General features: G+C 41.3%; 1 protein-coding gene across 1 annotated transcript in view; it reads right to left on the bottom strand.

Moving 5' to 3' along the window:
* Positions 1 to 18959, bottom strand: part of LOC140387636 (calcium-dependent secretion activator 1-like) — a 591860-nt gene that overhangs the window by 242822 nt on the left and 330079 nt on the right. The window contains exons 6-7 of the mRNA XM_072470831.1: positions 12165 to 12273; positions 7680 to 7892 (exon numbers count right to left, since the gene is read on the bottom strand). Of these exons, the coding sequence (XP_072326932.1) occupies positions 7680 to 7892; positions 12165 to 12273 (322 nt within the window). The remainder of the gene's footprint in view (positions 1 to 7679; positions 7893 to 12164; positions 12274 to 18959) is intronic.

The raw sequence follows: 18959 nt of genomic DNA, 5'->3' as shown, positions 1-18959 counted from the left end.
TTTATTGTCACAAGTAAGCTTACATTAACACTGCAATGAAGTTACTGTGAAAAACCCCTAATTGCCATATTCTGGCGCCTGTTCGGGTACACGGAGGGAGAATTCAGAATGTCCAATTCACCTAACAAGCACGTCTTTCAGGACTTGTGGGAGGAATCCGGAGCACCAGGAGAAAACTCACGCGAAACAGGGAGAACGTGCAGACTCCGCACAGACAGTGACCCAAGTGGAAATCGAACCTGGGACCCTGGCGCTATGAAGCAACAGTGCTACCCACTGTGTTACCGTGCTGATATGTTTGAATAGAGCGAGTCTGCGTAAGTTGCTGACTCCCATGGGAACAGTGTTCAGGACACTGGATAACCACCCGGGAAGAACCGAATGGGAAGATTTTTTATCACCTACATTTGCAAAGGAAGGTGTCCTGAGAAAGATATAGACAAATCGGAGTGGTGGAAGACAGAATAGTGATGCTGCGGAGAGAACCATCTCATTAGAAAGCAGAAGGGGGAGGACAAGGGGTCCTGTCCAGGATATGGCATCTGGGTGGGGAGTGAGGGTCCTGTCCCATAATCATGATCAGGCATCATCCTTTGTTTCTTGAGTATCTTACTGTATTTCTCTAGATTCCTTTCTGTGTTTGTCCATGTTTAAGTAAGAACATCTATTTTCTTCCTCTACTTCATATAAATAAACTGTCCAGCTCCTAGATTTCAGTTCTGAAGAATAGTCTTACACCAAACATGGAAAGTTGTTTGTTCGTTCCACAGATACTGTCTGACCAACATTTTCCATGTGTTCAGATTCTCAGCACAGTTACAATTGACATGCACGATCAATACATGTGATATATATTTTCCACATGATTTGCTTGATCTTTCTTTTATAACTTTCACTCTCAAAGTATAACTGTTATATCAATTACTTAAATTAATATTATATACTTAAATTAAGCATCTAACTGGCCCCTTCAACAGCTTTAGAAAGTAATTGCTTGAGGCAGAACCTAATGTTGAAGCTATTGAATATAGGGGCATAGAAGAGTAAATGGTGCAGAGGCATGGTTTCCATTGAGAATAATGAATAACAGAAATGATTGAAAGACAATGGCCAAGTGAACTAGTTCAAGTATTCAGATAATGTCAAAAGCCAGGGCAGCAAACAAAAAACCTTGGGTAGAATATTGCTTCACAGATGCTCAGAGTTATCAGTTATATATATTATCATATATAATACTAATTTCAGTGTAACAAATGTATTCAGTTTGGAGTTCATTTTAATCTGGCACCATGTGCCAGGCCACTCTGTGCCATCACTACATAATAATATTCACACTGGAGGATTTGTGTTAGGATTATTACTGTAAGGTTATTTAAAAACATCCCACAGTGGATTATCAAGAAATTCTACGACCAGCGTATATTATTGCACAATCTTAGTTCAAGTACAGGTTCCAAAATATTTTACAGCAAATTCTTTCCTGGTCTACAAAGGTTATCAAATGCTTGTGTGTTGAACTGCCTCCTTTTCAAACCTCTGACTGGGGTATGGTTGGCTGCATACATTTATTAAAGCCTATTTTTGTGTAAGCATGTCCCTTAGGTATTCCATCAGAAAGGCATTATAAAAAAAATCATTGCACACTTTCATACCAAAAATGCTCACTACACAACAATGCTTTGAGCAAGAAAGTGGTCAGTGAGTTCTCTGCAAATAAGGACCTAATCTTGTGGATGTTCCATCTCCTTTCATTATGGGAGTCAAAGGGTTAACAGACAAAATATTATCATGCTGCCAATCTTTATGGATAACTGTTAAGCTCCAAATTAAGTGAAACATTTTACCTACTAATAAATATCAATCATCTTCAGAAGGCAATTTTAAAAATGTTAAATTCTGAACAGTGGCAAAATGTTTAAATATGTATGAAATCTAATTTTTTTCATACAAAATGGGCTGGATTCTCCGTCGGCGGGATCCTCCGTTTTGCCAGCAGCATGCCTGTGGATTTCCCGATGGCGTGGGGGTGCCCACAATGGGAAACCCCGTTGGCCTGGACAGAGAATCCTGCTGCCGGCAGGGGCGTGCCACACCAGTTGGACGGAGAATCCCACCCAATATTTCTCTGAAAACTGTTCTTGCAATTACCTATTAAAGCTTCAACAAAAGTATTACTGATTTTGAGCTATTGTGTTGCACAATTTCCCTCAAAAACTGCAGGTACCCAAACGTGAGTTAAATAAGTAAGCACTCAGTTGATCTTCCAACTGTTACATAAAATGAACAGTTGAATATTTTTCATAAAACTCTTTGTCCCAAAACATACATTTAAACTTGTAATGTTAGTTTGCATGAATAGCAGGATCTATTATTTTAATCTAGGATAATTTAATGTCTATTAAACCTGAAGGTCATATATATAAACCGAATAATACTGCCTAGCAATGCAGTTGAACTTATCTCGAATAGTAACATCATTTTTCTTATTTTCTTTTTGCAATGTTGGGTATTGTCTTCCTGTGATTTTGAAATCAACAGTTCAAATTGTTGGCATATTGGCCTAGAAATTTGATCACACCTGCAAACTGTTGCTTCGGGGGGCTGTTGATGTGGGTCCATGTGGGACCTAAATTTATATGGGGGGGGGGGATGAAGTGACAAAATTGTGAGTTTGGTACAAATTAAAAGCAGCCAGCACCTTTTATAGGGAAAGTTTGCGTTGGCTGCAGACAGCAAAGAAATTATGCATGTGCACAAAAGGCTGCAAGAGACACTGGGAGGGCACCCAGGTCTGTGAATGCAGTGTTGAGGCCCCTGGTCAAGGCAGTGAACAGGAGGAAGGCGATCCTGGTCTCCACTGGGAAAGTAAGCCCTCAAGGTAACACCTCTGCTGCCAGTTTGAAGACGTCTCTGGGGAGCTCATTGTCAGGAGCTTAGCTTTCAGCATAGTTGGCTGAAATACTGGTAAAAGTTTAATGGCCTGACCAGAATTGTCAAGGTAAAAACTTTACTTCTCACATAACTTCTCTCATCGCACATGCATCATTTGCAGCCCCACTACTCACAACACCTCCCTCCCCTGCTTTTCAACACTCTCTTACAATCACTGCACCAGAATCCACCTTGTTCTGTTCTTGCTTTCCGACACTTCCCGACACTTCATATCTTGCATACAACGTGCAAATTATATGACCATGGCAGGGAGAGTTGTGAAGCAGCTCACAAGGTCAAAACACATCCTTACCTCTTGCAGGAAATGGTCACACACAAGAAAGATGGTGGTGACTGGAGGAGGCTGAACATGCCTACAAAACGTTACCCGCGGTGGTTTCTCACTTTGGTGAGTGACAATAGAGGAAGTGTTGCACAGGGTTTCTTCTTACCTTATCAACTTTTCCCTTTCTTACTTCTATTTCACCCTACACATTCTCCAATGAAATTTTCAACTGCATCCAGAAGCCACTATTCGCTCTTTCAGGTGCTGAAAGAGTTGAGATGCTGGTGTCACTTCAGGAACAAGATGCCAGCCTTCTCGAAGGTGCAATATCTTACCCTTGCAAGTAGCAGCTGAGAGACAGGCACCATGCTTACCTTAATTAGAAGAGTCGTCTTTAATTGATGGCTTACTGGCCACAATCTAAAGGACCTAGGGCAAAGGGATAGGAGGCCACGGGTGCCAATGGTGGCAGAGTGTGAGATCACACACTAGTTCTCTGGAGAAAATTCAATACTGACTTTAAGGGCTTGGTCGACCAAAGAACATTAATGGACAAACCAAAGAACGTTGACGGGCAAACACAAGGAAATCCAAGGTGCACTGTAGAGCCTGTCAGTACATCCATGCTCAATGCCTTGTAAAGATTTTGCTTGGTGCATGGAGACCATTCAGTCTGATGATAAAGAAGTGGTTAGCTGTATAAACAAGTCAGGCTGGAGTCTCTGCTGACAGATGATGTTTTAATGGCAGCTCACACAGTGCCTTTGGGATCTCCCTGAAATAATGGTGCTCAGAAAACTGGCGGATATTTATGTTAAAAATGTGGGCTACTGTGACATTGATAGCCACAGGTAGTGCTGTCCATGTCCTGGTTTGAGGTTCCAGGTGTGGCTGCAAAGTGGAATGCTTATTTAGCTATTGGAATCAACCCAGACTGTACTTTCAGAGTAGAAAGAGCACAGACATGCCACCTGCCATATTAGAAACTTGGTGCCAATTTACACTTGTAAAACAGTGCAGCGTGATCCAATTTCTAGGCCATCAGCTTTTTCTCATTAAGGTACATATATTACCATTTACAGCGATTACATTATTTATTGGGGGAGTATACTCTAAAGATTTTCTCCATATACAAATGTGTACAAGGGGATACATATCTACTTGTTGGTGCCTCTTATTGCTCCATTTTCTGCTTTACAAGTTAATCAATCAGGCTTTTTGCATCAAACTCCTTTCTTCTAACATCATAAGCTTACAGTTTAATGAATGTCAGGATCTGACACTGAAATCTGAAATGGGAAAGATATTTAACAGTTACTGCCAAGGCAGGTGCACAGTCAGGAAATATTCGAGCTAGTCACACCCACCTTGGGAAATCGTGCCCTGAATGGTGGGATCTTTGTTCGAGGGGGCGCAGAGGGGACAGGTGCAGGATAAAGTCGGGATGTCCATCCCCAGAAACAGTTTAGAGGCAAACACAGGGGCTGCTAAATGCTGAGGCAGGCTGGTTAAAAGGCCAGCCTCAGTTCTCTGGAACTTCATCCCAAACCAATGCCCCATCCGCTGATCCCCACAGCACCTCGTAGCCCATATGCCAACTTGGCGCCAATTAGCATTGCAAACTCGCCCAGAATGCTGGGAGTCTACCACAATCGACATCAATACCCCAGTGGCCAACGAAAGCATTCTTGGAGATTGGAGTGTGCCTGCTTCTTTGTTTTCCAGTATCCAACATATGCATGTGCGTGATGACATCATCATGCACCACAGCATCAGCGGCGAGGGGTGGAGGGGAAGCGAGTGAAACTTTCTTCTGTTTTTGTTTGTGGCTGTGAAATGCAGGTAGCTGACATGTATGGCACCTGCACCTTTGGTGCCTTGCTTGATGGCAGGATGACAAAGGTTACAACTGGGAGTAAGAAGCGGGTTCAAAATTGCATCAGAAATCCGTGGAAAGTAACAGAAACTCATAGGTTAGAGAGGAATATTTTTTCCCCAATACAGAGCATATTGATTTAATTGTATCTGTCCATGTGTGACCCCTTTGTACACTTTTACTCTCCATAGGATTGAAACATTGCCACCATTTCCTGCATTGAAATATCAGAAATATTTCAAGGAAGCTGCTTTGAAAAATGATAAAAATTGTTTTTTAAATAGATTGCATGCCAATCCATCGGCTTTCCATGGCATCACTTCTAGGGATTTTCCCTCATGTCTCCCGGAATATGTCCAACCAAAATTAGCAACCCTAGTGCCAACCCATGACCCCCACCCATCCCCGTAGTCCGTTATAACCCCTATGCCAACTTAGTGCCAACTCATGTCAACATATGTCCCCCAATCACCACCCCTTTCCCTTACACCCTCCATGCCAACTCACCCAATATCCACCATGTTTAGACCTCAGGAGCCATGCTGAGATTAAATAAAATAAAGTTCTAAGCATCTAGTAAAGACCCCACTATATTCAAAGACACTCTCGTTGATACAAGCCCATTCAATACATTTAAACCCCCTCAAATTCGTAATCCCTCATAAAAACAAACATTTATATTCATAATTCCACATCAAAGACAGCTAATCCCTATTAACCTCTTGGAGCTGTCAATCAAACTATGAATTTAGGACACCTTGCAGAGACAATGATCGGTTTTGGAAACTGTCAAGCAGTAATAATGCTGTAATGATAGCTGGTAGGGTTGTCCCAACAAATAGCGATTTAAATCGTACGCACCATTTTTTAAAACTCAGTGACACAGACAGGCTGTTTAAAGCGCATGAGATTGAAATAACTTTGCAGCTTGACAGTTCCAGAGCACTTACCCGGCTTCTGTGAGAAATTATGTTGAAACGAAAATGGGGTTTGTTTGAACTCAGCACTGAGTTCAAATGACCCTGCTGAATTTGGGCTTCTTACATGTGTGAATCACATCCTGGCCCCTTTCCCTTACCGGCAAAAAATAGGATCTGTTGAAAATGGCGGTGGGTCTCCTGGATTTGGGATCCTGGTACCATTTGGCATAAGGCCACGACTCTGTGGAAATCAAGCCTTTGCTTATGTTTTCACTGAATAGGCTTAGAAGGAGGAACATAGAACCATAATCAGAATCGGGGGTATACCATTCAGTCTTTTATCAAAGGCTTATCTTCTATCTCAATTTCACCTTCCTGTGCTATCCCCATGTTCCTTAATTCCCTCACTATTTGATAGTATAGTATCCAGATTCTACTGATGTTTATCACCCACACAAGTCTTCTCCTAGTTTAATTACCCATTCCCTGCCCCCATATCCTCTTTCCCTTCTCCCTCATGTAAGTATCAATCCTCCCCTTACATGCATCAATACCATCTGCTCCAACCGTTCCATATGGCAGCAAGTTCCATAATCTAACACGTCTCTCTGCAAAGAAAATCCTTTAAAATTATTTAATTGATCTGCTTGTGTCTATCTTAATATATGCTTCCAATTATTGATTCACCCAGGGCCAGAACTTAAGAAGGAAAAAACTTCAAGTCCAGATAAATTGCACTGTAGTTACCTGTTAAATCCTGCCTGCTTACCACTGGCTGGGAACTAATGGCAATCCCACAATCCTTTGGGAGAATAAGCTTCCCCAATGAGGGGGGCGGAGAAATCATTAGCAGATTCCCTGCATAAATAAAGCTGGCCAGTTTGGAACCGGCTAGAGGAGAGTGAGCAGCAAGGAAGTTGCTGCTGCTGTTGTTGTATCTATATGTTATTGTAAATAAATGTTATTTCTTTCTATCCTTCAACTTGTGCTGGATTCTTCATGCCCCTCACAAAATTACCCAAATAAACCAGAGAGAAAATAGTAGAGACATTAGCATTGATATATAAAACCTCAATTAACTGAAGTGTATTCGAGGACTGAAGACAGTAAATGTAATGTCAACTTTCAAAAAGAAAGGTAAAACGAACCTCGTGAAATATAGACCAGTTAGTGGTAGGGAAGATATTGAAACCTTTGCTTAAAGGTAAATATAAGAGTATAAGAAAAATTGTCAGCGCGAATTTCGAAAAGAAAGATCGACAGAAGTTGATATCATAGAAGTTGGAGTTATACCCAAAATATCCACTGCCAATCAGGTTTGAAAGCATAAAATGGAGCAACAACTGGTAACTAAGTGACACCAATGAAAGCTTCAGGTAATCTCCTTCATAACATTTATGGTTATGGGGTTTTTCCTCAAAGTATGCTTCCTCTATAAGCACCAAAAACATAATTCAAGTAGTTTTCTTACCCTAAACTTTCATCTTAAATATTATTATAGTCACACATTCTAAAAAATACCTGAGGGACATGGAAAGCCCATTCTGTATTAGAGTAGCATTTAGACAAATATCTTAGCTTTGTGCCCATTAAGTTTTATTATCAAAAGAAGTACAATTAACTCATGCAACATGCAATTTCACAGAAAATATGGTTAATAACTTACAAAACTGGGAGATGGGAGCATCCAACTGGGGTACATTTCCTCCCTTGGCATTAAGTTTTTGGACTTGAGTTGGAGGAATAGGCTTGTGGGATTGACCAGTTGCACGGTACATTGCCTGAACCCAAAGGATGCGGTCCTGTTCATCATCGCTGGCAAAGATCACAGTGTCTCCTTCTTTAACTGCATTAAAGAATGATCGACCACCCTCCAAACCTAGACGGTAAATTATTTAACAATTATGAGAAGAGTATACACATTTGCATTCCTAAATCAGCAGACATTAATACAATGAATATACCTTTGAAACATTTCAGGAACTGCATTTGCCTGGATTCACATAGCTATCACCACTTTTGAGACACTCATCCCAAAAGATCTTTGCTCATACACAAACCAAAGGTTTGTTAAAAAACACTTTGTTAAAAAAGTTTGGAAATACTTTTTTTTAAAAAACATAGTAATGGAATCCAATGTATAAGATGCACTGAAATATATGGACAATTCTCCATATTGCAGGTTATAAAACCTGTGCGACACATATATTGGCTATTGGCACTTGTTCAACAGACTTTCGTAACTGTGAACTGTGAACCACTTACTTAGCATATTAAGGACTTCTTTTACATTATTAGCACTGATTTTTAACCACATTTAAGTGTCTGAATAATTTCTCCGCCGTCGGGATTCTCCGTTTTGCCAGCAGCCCGGGGGTTTCTCGACGGCGTGGGACTGCCCCAAAATGGGAAACCCCATTGACCAACCGACGAAACGGAGAATCCAGACAGTGTGCCACATCAGAAATCTGGTGCGGCAGGATGGAGAAACCCCCATGGTCTTTAAAGTTGGTGTTGTCTGAACAGCTTGACATCAATGAAATGTTTAAAGGGGAGCTCAGTCCAATTTTTCCATTGGGACTTTCAATAGTTTACTCACAAAATCAACAGTCAAGCAGCCTGACCCACATGAAACGTGAGGCTGCACTTGGTCGGGCCAATCCATTCCATTCTTTTCCTGGAGTCTCGACAGGATGGTATCGTAAAAGGACAGTATACACAATTTACCAATTTTCTATTTGAAATTCCACAGGGTTGTGGCTTTTTGAAACAAAGCAAACAAATCAACTGGGGTGGGATGGGGATTTCCTCTCCATAACAGCACTATGGGTGTACCTCCACCACAGGTGCTGCAGCAGTTCCAGAGGCAGCTCAATACCACCTTCTGAAAAGCAACTCGGGATAGGCAATAAATGCGATGTCAACATCTCGTAAGTGAATAATGCAAAAAACGTCAGGAGTCAGGAAACAGGGAAAATAGGATAGGAATAGGGAAATAACTCAGAGGAATTATTTCCAGAGGGAGGATGAGGCATTAATTTGTTGTAGAAATATGGCAGAGCGTAATGGAAAATAGCATTGAACCTGTATTTACATATTAAATAAACTCCCTCCCACCTGCAGGCCTGCCTAAAACTTGTTTCAGGGGGAAAATAGGTGCCATGGCCCTCATCGGGCATTTAATGGTGAGCTGCCCATTTTTCAAGTGGTTGGTAATTTAATTTTCCCCCATTATTCAAGTACTCTTGAGAAGCTTATAATTAATTTTATGATTTTTAAAAACTTACCCTAAATTCTTGCAAAGTCTTTTTGCCAGCTGTGGTTCAGTTGTTGGCACTCTCACCTCTGTGTCAGAACAATACCAATCCTTGAGGACAAAATCAAGGATGGCACACCTGTGCAGCACTGAGGGAGTGCTACACTGCCAAAGGTGCTGCCTTTTGGGTGAGACGTTAAACCAATTGGATGAGACGTTAAACCTCTCTCAGTTGGACATGCAAGATCCCAGGGCACTATTTTGAACAAGAGCAATGGCGGTAGGCAGTTCAGGCCATTACTTATCCCTCAATTAACCTCGCTCAAATGGATTAACTGGTCATTATTGCATTGCTGTTTGTGGGAGCCTGCTGTGCACAAATTGGCTGCTGCTTTTCCTGCTTGACAACACTGACTACGGTTCAAAAGCCTTTCATTGACTGTAAAGTGCTTTGGGAATGGCATTCTATAATTGTAAGTCTTTCTTTTTTCTCTGAAAACTATAGACTATCTGCAGTTAATTCATTTTAATGCAATCGTGCATAGATTACAGGCAAGGGAGGGAATGGCTAGAACTGAATTGAACCATGAATCAGCAGCATCTAGTTCCATTACCCGGCACAGGAAGGTACGTGTGAATAACTGATTAGTTATATTATACATGTTGGAGAATGAAATCAGCGCTCATTAATGCTTTATAAACATATATTTTGTTATTCAGTTCTTTTTACTATAGGTTTCCTCTCATTCTGTTTTATTAAATCCTTGTTGCCCTGATTTTCTGCTGTTTCCTGTGTCCTCACAGGAACCACCAACTAACCTACTCTTAGCTACTAGCAGGCACATCAATAGAGACTTGGTGACTCGTTGTCTTTTCTTCCAGTTATAGTTTGGTTTCTGACATTTGATACCGTCTTTCCTCAGCAGCATGGCTAAGATTGAGGATTAAACCAGCCTACCCTGCAGTAAACACCACCGGTCCAATGTGCTTCAATGGCCTTCTATACAATATACCTATTCAATAGTTTTATTAACACCTCAAGTGCATTGCATCTATACTTGGACAGTTGCAACTGAATGAGGTTAGCCCACAGAAGGCAGAAGCTCACCCAACAGTCCTGCACTTTTTCACAAGCCAATCCATACACTTACATTCTTCCAATACAACACATTTCGTCACCTCTAGAAAGGCATCAAATTAATTCTTGAAACAATAATAATTTATGGAGTGAACAGATCTTCTGTGGCGTTTTGCATGAGTATGAGCATATAATGGAAAGGTGATATCTGAAGTGTGATGGCTGAAGTGTGACAAAGAAGTAACTGATGCTAACAAGAAAAATGTGCTAGGTGCAAGAACTTTAATATGTTGTTAGCTTATTTCCCATTGTGTTGCAAGGAGTGAGTAAAGACCAAATGTAATCTTGAAATAGAAGTGGAATTAAAGGGGCAGGAGGGAATGTGCAGCTATTATTTGATCTTCATTTTAAAGTCATATGTTCTTTCCTTATTTTTATAATATGCTTTATAGATAATTGTCAAAACTGCTTGCAATTTAGGCAGCAGAGCACTTAACGATTCTCCTGCAGGCCGACGATCAAAGTTGAAGTACTTTGGCATGGCCACTGGAGGGAGAATGTAATTACAGTATTCACAATGTTCCATAGTCAATGTTCGTTATAAATGTGGACATAAGCCCCCCTCCCAACAATAAAAACTAAAAGCCCCAGCAGAAAAAAGCGGAGCACAATACGGGGTGCCCAGGGTAGACGGCAACACTAAGAGGGGAACTAAACTATCAACGAGGGAAGGGGAGGGGAGGAGGAGGAGGAAGAGGGGGATGACCTCATGTAAAAACCATTGTAAATAAGACGTAAACTTGTTTGTAAATACCAGATACACATGAGGTGTTATGCTATAAAAATTGGAAAACACCAATAAAAATATATTTTTTAAAAATGTGGACATAAGAATTTATCATGGAAAATGTTGACATGGAATTGATTTAAATTTATTGTCACGTTTACCAACGTACAGTGAAAAGTACTGTTCTGCATACAGCGTACAGTCCAGGCAGAATTGGATAAATATATGAGAGCAGGAAATAAAGTTTCAGAGACAGTATCAATGCTGGGATCAATGCACCCGGTCTAAAATTTCAATGCTTTTGCTATTTACAGATTAAATTTGATTTGTATTGCACTGTTAAAATGACAATTTCCATGTTCCAAAACATCCCAAGGTGCGAATGGACACCAAGCAGTAGTTGGTGATGATTTTGTGGAGGCAATCAGGTGTAGTAAAAAGATAGTTTTATGGAGGGCTTTGTATGTGGTAACAGGGGTAATAAGATTGAGAGCGCAGGACTAAGAAGGTTGAAATCTCTGTCACTGAATATGCAGCGGGAGGGAAAGGCAAAGATACAAAGGTCAAAAGTCAGAAAATGAAGAATATGGAATGACACACACAGCTGGAGAGAATTCAGATTCAAAGTGGGAAGACATCATGGAGGGGATTGTAAACTCTTAAGTTAACTTGTTCAGTGATAGACGGACGGTGAGGAGGCGAGTTTCCAGGAGTAACTATTATAGTGTGGGCCTTCTATCAGTTGTGGGCCTTCTACAAAAGGCGATGATCCATCATGGCAGATTATTGCCAAGGCAGAGAAAATGAAAATCGTGAAGAGTGGCATGCTGGATGATGGCTGCTGCAATGATGAATGGGCCTTTTTAAAAAAAGTTATGGGCCTTTTACTTAAAGTTATAGTGATGGTATGATGAAACAGTCAGTAAAAGCCACAGAAAAGCCACTTTCTATGCAGCTTTTTCATGTTACATTGCTTTCTCTAGACGTTAGTGCTGAATTGATTCAATAGTTGTGCACTGAAGCCTTTCACCTGGCTGTGGGTCAGTGTAATCCACTGTGTATCCGTCCAGTTGCAGCAGTTCCTGAGGCTCAGCTTTTTTCTCTCGGTAACTGCACATTGCAAATGTATACTGGCTGACCTGAATAAATAAAGAGAAATGGATGAAAATTAATTCGCCTTTCCTTTAAACTTACCAAGTTTGCATAACAAAATCTACGCATTTGTTGAAAATTTCCCAGCACAGGCATCTGAGGCACCTTGGCGATTGCCTTCAAGTGTCGGGAAATGTGAGATGCATTGCCCATGATTTTCAAAACAATCGGTACGTTTTGGTGCAGAGGTGAAGTTCCCCATTGTGGTGTGTACTCAAAAAATTCCCACTGATTAATTAGTTACTTCCTTAAAATTAATGAAGCACAAACATAAAACAGATGGGCTAAACATATTTTAATTGAAGAGATTAACACAGGGACCCTGCAATAAAATCTTTTAAAAATTGACTTTTGAAGCTGAGAAACCATTGCGATATTTCATCGCAACGGTTAAACTGTATCGCTTTTGTAGCAGATTTATATCATGGTAATGATAGCTCTGCACCCCAATGGTAGCTCTGCCACCCCATGCATGCAGTGCTTGTTGCCATTTTCAGCTGGTTTGTTAGGTGGCACGATATAACCTTATAAAATAACTTATTTAATTTGTGTTTACCTTTTGAAAAGGGCCAATCATTTTCAAGAGCAATGGGCATATCAGGCAGAAGGCGTTGCTGGAGAAAATAACTTATAAAGGGAATGAAGGAGAGGATAAATAATAGCCTTGTCGATTAAGCAAGGTTGTGCCTAAGGAAGCAGAATTTAAAAAGGTCATTGGACAAATTATTGTAACAGCCATGCTAAAGATTCTCCTGAATACTAATCAGGTACTGTATAATCATAACCTATGCAGCATAATTGGTGGTGCTGCACTTCAAAATAAAAGGAATAAAATGCTGAATTTCCTACTGACTATTAAACTACGGTATATATTTACCCATGCTTTGTGAAAGATTTATGTGGCAGAGATGTCAACAATGCAGAGCCGCTCACCTTGTGAATTGTTTTGAAAATAACACTTGTTCGGGCTCTGAACTAACCGACAGTGTTGTGTTGAGCTTTAGCTTGTGCTGATGTTTGTGCACTCTGCTCTGAACTAACCGACAGTGTTGTGTTGAGCTATAGCTTGTGCTGATGTTTGTGCACTCTATCACTCAGTTCAGAAAATGTTAGGAGTGACATCCTGTCACAAACAATGTGAGTTGACCGCCTTGGTGCCAGTCACGTTTAAGCAATCCTTAAATCTCAGTCATCAGAGCAATTGTTGTCAGAACTGCTGTAAATGGCAGCTCTCACTCCTCTTAGTTTGCTTCTGGATAACACGATGAATTCAATGTCATGTTCTTGATGCAAGTCATTGAGCCGCAGGGTCTTTTTCAGGCTCCGTGAGCCTCAATATGCCTTCAGGACACCATCAGACTGCATCAGACCCCAGCTCGCATTTGGCAATGAAGTTTTGGATTGTCTGAAAGGAAAAGCTGTTAGAAAACATAGGATTCTCCAGGCTCCAGGCTAGGTGCTTGTACAGCGTTCCACTATTTAAAGATTTCAAAGGTATAAAGATGATCTTAGACTGCAAATTAGGTTCTTTAATTACCTCATGATTTTTGGGTTACTTCATTCTTTACGAGTGCCATCTTAAGCTCTACAGTGACTACAATGAACTCTGTCAAGAATGTCTCAGCGCTTCAACTGTCAACCACTCTACATCATAGCCTTTGAATAATCTGTGAACAGCTGAAGCTCTCATTTAGATATTTAGCAAAACGAGTACAAGCCATTTTTAATGACAGATTGCATCAGAATTATGTATAACTTTTGTTTAAATGATTCCAAAGACGTGCAGGTTAGGAGGATTGGCCATGCTAAATTGCCTCTTAGTGCCTAAAGGTTAGGTGGGGTTATGGGGATAGGGCAGGGGAGGGGGCCTAGGTAGCGTACTCTTTCAGAGGGTCGGTGCAGACTCGATGGGCCAAATAGCCTCATTCATGCTCTGTAGGGATTCCATGATTAAAAGGACAACAGCATATGGTCCTGTTGTACTGGGAGAAAGTGCCTCTACATATCACATGTCTAATAAAAATATTGCGGTCTGGAATTCTATGAAGCAGGTTGAGCACCTGCTCTGATATACTGGCTAGATCCTTTGGTAAAGTACATACTGTTACAATACATATTATCATCATCTGCAATCCCTCATTTTGAGGATAATTCTTCCTTGCAGGTTTAATTGAGGTGTCAGTGTTGGCTGATCGTTTGTGGTCTGTATCTTAACCTTACAGGTTCTCCCACAGTGAGGACATTTGTTGTCAACCGTTGAGGTTGGTGGTGGGTTGTTGGCTTGAGCAGCTGCCCCACTTTCCATCTCTCTCACCATTCTCTCTCAGTGGCTTCTCTTGTTGATTTCAGGTCTTTACATCATTTTTGACATTGAATTGTTTTTTTGGTCACAATTGGGCAACTGCTTTCCATGTGTTGATGTTAATAGAGCAAATCTTCATGGAGGCTTTGAGATTGTCTTTGAAACTTTCTCTTTGGTCTTTGTGGGAACAGACTCCATGGTGTAGCTCTGGGTAGATCTCCTGCTTGGGCAGTCTCGAGTCGGGCATTCTGACATGTCCTGTTCATCTCAGCTGATGTGAGCTTGTCATGGCTTCTAATCTTGACATTTCTGTGTCTTGGAGGATGATCTTTTGTCCTATACATATATATCTGAACTTTACATATATAGCTCAGGTGGAATACAAACCAGTTAATACATACTTAATTTCATGCAATCTTACCCAAACTTAGTAGGGAAGTTATATATCACCATTGTAAAAAATACTTTTTTACTTTCAAGGACAGCAGAATCATGGGAACACCACCATCTGCAAGTTCCTCTCCCAATCACTTATGATCCTGTCATGGGATCTAACTCCTGGAATATCCTTCTCCACAGCACCAAATCAGCACATCGTGGGTTACAATGGTTCAATTAGGCAGCTCTCTAACACCTTTTCAAGGGCAATAAGCAATGGGAAACAAAGGATGGCCTTTCCAGCACCACCCCATCCCATGAAAGAACACAAAAACATTCACTTCCTCTTAAAAGAACTATTTTGCATTCTGCTTCCATTAGTGTTTCTAATATGACATTCCATGCAGGTTTGTGCATAAAAAATCTCCAATTTCTTCTTTTATACTTTCTCAATGACTATCTTAAATTTATGCCCTCTAATCACTGACCACTGGAACTATTTTCCCTGTTTACTTCATAGAACCTATCATAATTTCGAACACCTCTTTTAATCTCCTCTTTATGTTCATCAATACCAGTTATCAGAAGGAACTTGGAAACTTTCCGAATCCTTCCTGTTCTATTGCAGTATCGCCTCCGATCAGTTAAATTCCAGATATAGATGGCTATATCTAACATTAAATGAAATCTCAAAGAAAGAAACAACTCGCACTTAGACATAGAACATGGAATCCCTGCAGTGCAGAAGCAGGCCATTCGGCCCATTGTGTCTGCACTGACCACCTGAAAGAGCATCCTACCTAGGCTCACTCCCTTGCCATATCCCCGTAACCCCACTTAACCTGCACAACTTTTGACATGAAGGAGCAATTTTTTCATGGCCTATCCACCTCACCTGCATATCTTTGGACTGTGGGAGGAAACCGGAGCACCCGGAGGAAACCGAAGCAGACACAGGAAGAATGTGCAAACTCCACACAGATCAAATAGTGTCTTTCATGATCTTAGTATTTCCCAAAGTAGTTCACCATCAATTAAGTACTTTTAAAGTGTAGACACGGTTGTAATATAGGAAACCAATTTGTGCATAGCAGGGCTCTACGAATAGGAACAAAATATATGAACAGCAAATCTACTTTTTAGTGATGCAGGTCGAGCGATAAATATTAGCCAAAACACCAGGAGAATTCCTCAACCCTTCTTCAAATAATAACCATGGGTTATTTTACATCCACCTCATAGGACAGATGAGCTTAAATTTAACACCTCATCGAAAAGCGACACCTGTCAGTGCAGCATTCCGTTTGCATTGCACAGAAAATGCATCAGAATAGATTATGTACTCTAATCTCTTCAGCAGGTCAGACCCCTGAGCCAAGGCTAACACCAAGGAACTAAATACATATTATTATTTTATGGAGGTACACTGTTAAAGATGCAATTTCAAAAAAGGTGAAAAAGATGGTGATTCCCCAAATGTTTCACCAAGGGCGGGATTTACTGAGCAATGCGCCACGTGTTTTTCAGCAGCCGGGTCGGCCCACCGGCGGGATATTCTGGTCCTGTTGTCAACAGGATTTCCCGTTGAATGCACTCCTTGTTGTCGGGAAACCTGAGGCATGGATGCACCATTGGTGGGATCAGAATATCCCACCGGCGTGAACAGCCGATAAATTCCGCCCCAAATGTGCCAAGTGGTGCGGTAAGGAGCAATGTGGACTGAGAATACTTCATATATTCAATCCTTGGTTTTTGCTGAGTTAGTTTATCTCAGGGATCGTGGCAGTGAAGTCGTAGGGAACATGAGAAGTCAATAATTTCATGAAAGTATTCATGGCCATCAAGGGCAAATAATCGTTTTTTTTCCTGATCCGAGAACAGTAACTTTCCAACCGCTGAATGTGAATTGGGGCCAAAGGAAGCCACCAGCATGACCAGTTGGACGGCATGGAGACCACGGCAATGTCGGCCCCGCTTATGAATAACTTATTGCAAATTCTGCATGTGGCAAGCTAACACTCTTCCACTTGGTTGTCAAACAACTTTTCACATCAAGGAAAGATCTAAAATTATGCGATTGATATTCAAAATATGACAGAGAATTATTTGGCATCCATGTTCCCTCAGGTTTATTTAAATTTATTTATGACATTTGGCTGTCCATGGCAATGGCAGAATTTATTGCCTTTCGTGAAACCGGCTTATTCAACTGCTGCAGTCTTTGTAAAGTCGATATTCCCTCAGTGTTATTAGTCAGGGAGTTGTTCATAGCTGCACTAACAACCAATTTAAGGTAATCAATCACAATAGCAATGTGTCTCATTTACGCTTGCTAGAAACGACATACATTCACACACATTCACACAAAGGGACACGTTCTCTGCAAACAAACGGAAAATGTCCAAGCCTTTGGCCTTTTTTCAATTACTCGGGAGCTTGGGGAGCGAATAATTCACCATTGCTATCTCCATGGCAATGCCTAGGCCAATTAGAGCTGACTTGTCAACCAATCAGCACCCTTTTCTGCTGTGATCATTTGAAATTTGCATTTCACCTTATGAGCACGATATTTAGTGCTGTACTAACATGTGACCGTTTCCATAACAGATTTCCTTCCCGAAAGACATAAATGAACCAGATGGCCTATTACAAGACTTCAGCAATTTAATGATGACCATTATTTCAACTAACTTTTGATTCCAGATTTATTTACTTGACTGAATTTTCTTTCCTTAACTTGTAGCCACCTAAAATGGCTGATTCCCTATTAATTTGGCTAAAACCCGATTTAAAATGGCTAACCGAAAAGGCTGATGGGAAAAGCAGCCAACAGGACACAAACGGACAGCTGCAGACAGAATAGCGTATTCGGCTCTGGGGAAGTCGGCCCAGATCGATACCTAAGACTATTAGCAGCACATCAACACAGACATCTGCAGTTTAATCGGCTATCCCCGGGAACAATTGAAACATATTAGCAATTGAATGCCGGGCCAGACCTCTCGGCGCCAGCAGTGGCCGAAATAAAGACAGGTGAACGACCACCCCTCAATCGAGGAATCGCCCCATTATTGGAGCATATCGAATCCAATGATTGGGAACAAGTCCAATCGCTTGGGACTCAGGGTCAAGGGCCGCCCCGAGAGGCAGGAAGCCCCTGGGCCCTATAAATTGAGGGGCCAAGTTCAGATCGCTCTCTCTCTCCTTTCTTCTCCTGCTCGCAACCTTCGCAAGAACATCGACCAGAAACAGTAAGTCTGACTCCAGCGATCGCTACCCGATAGAGATTCCTAGCCATCGACCCGTATCAGCCTTTTGAATCCCGCAGGCCAGATCCAATTCGATAAACCATTCGTTTCCCTGACCTGGTGGGCTGACTTATTAATCATAACTCGAGCTTGAACCACGTGGCGGTATCAGAAAGATACCTGGCGACTCGTGAGCAAAGGTGACATAATCAGAGGTAATAAAACTAAGGCTAATAAGAGCAACATAATTGGCGACTCCGCCGGGACCCGACATAGAAGTGGAAACCACTCTGGGAGAACCCCAGAAATTTGAATAGAATCCAATTGGAAACAAAAACAAAAAAAACCACAAGTGTTCAAGCGGTTCTGGCTAATAATTCACAATTCGGAAGTGTGTGTGTGCATGCGTAACTAACAGGGTTATAAGGTAAAACTGATAGATTTTGTTGCGTCAAAACTGTCGGAAGTCGGTATTTTCGGAAATTAGCGCAAGCCGTACCCGCATCTACAACACCGCCTTAGCCCCCTGTTCCAAATTTGAACGTAGCAAGCAGATAAGAGAGATGGCCATGCAGGCAATGCAACGCCTCATGAACCCCGAAGAATTTGCGGTCGCACCGATCAGCAGCATTAAAGTGGGACAGTATCCCATTTGGGAAGTGGAAAATCAGAAATTTCTACAGGGCAAAGGATGGCCCGTGTGGAGAGGTTTCTGTAATAATGACGACTCAGGTCCCGGACGCAT

The sequence above is a fragment of the Scyliorhinus torazame genome, chromosome 13 (assembly GCF_047496885.1).
Source record: "Scyliorhinus torazame isolate Kashiwa2021f chromosome 13, sScyTor2.1, whole genome shotgun sequence".
Classification (NCBI taxonomy): Eukaryota; Metazoa; Chordata; class Chondrichthyes; order Carcharhiniformes; family Scyliorhinidae; genus Scyliorhinus; species Scyliorhinus torazame.
The sequence above is the reverse complement of the archived record's forward strand: the minus strand, read 5'-3'. Positions and strand labels throughout refer to the sequence as shown.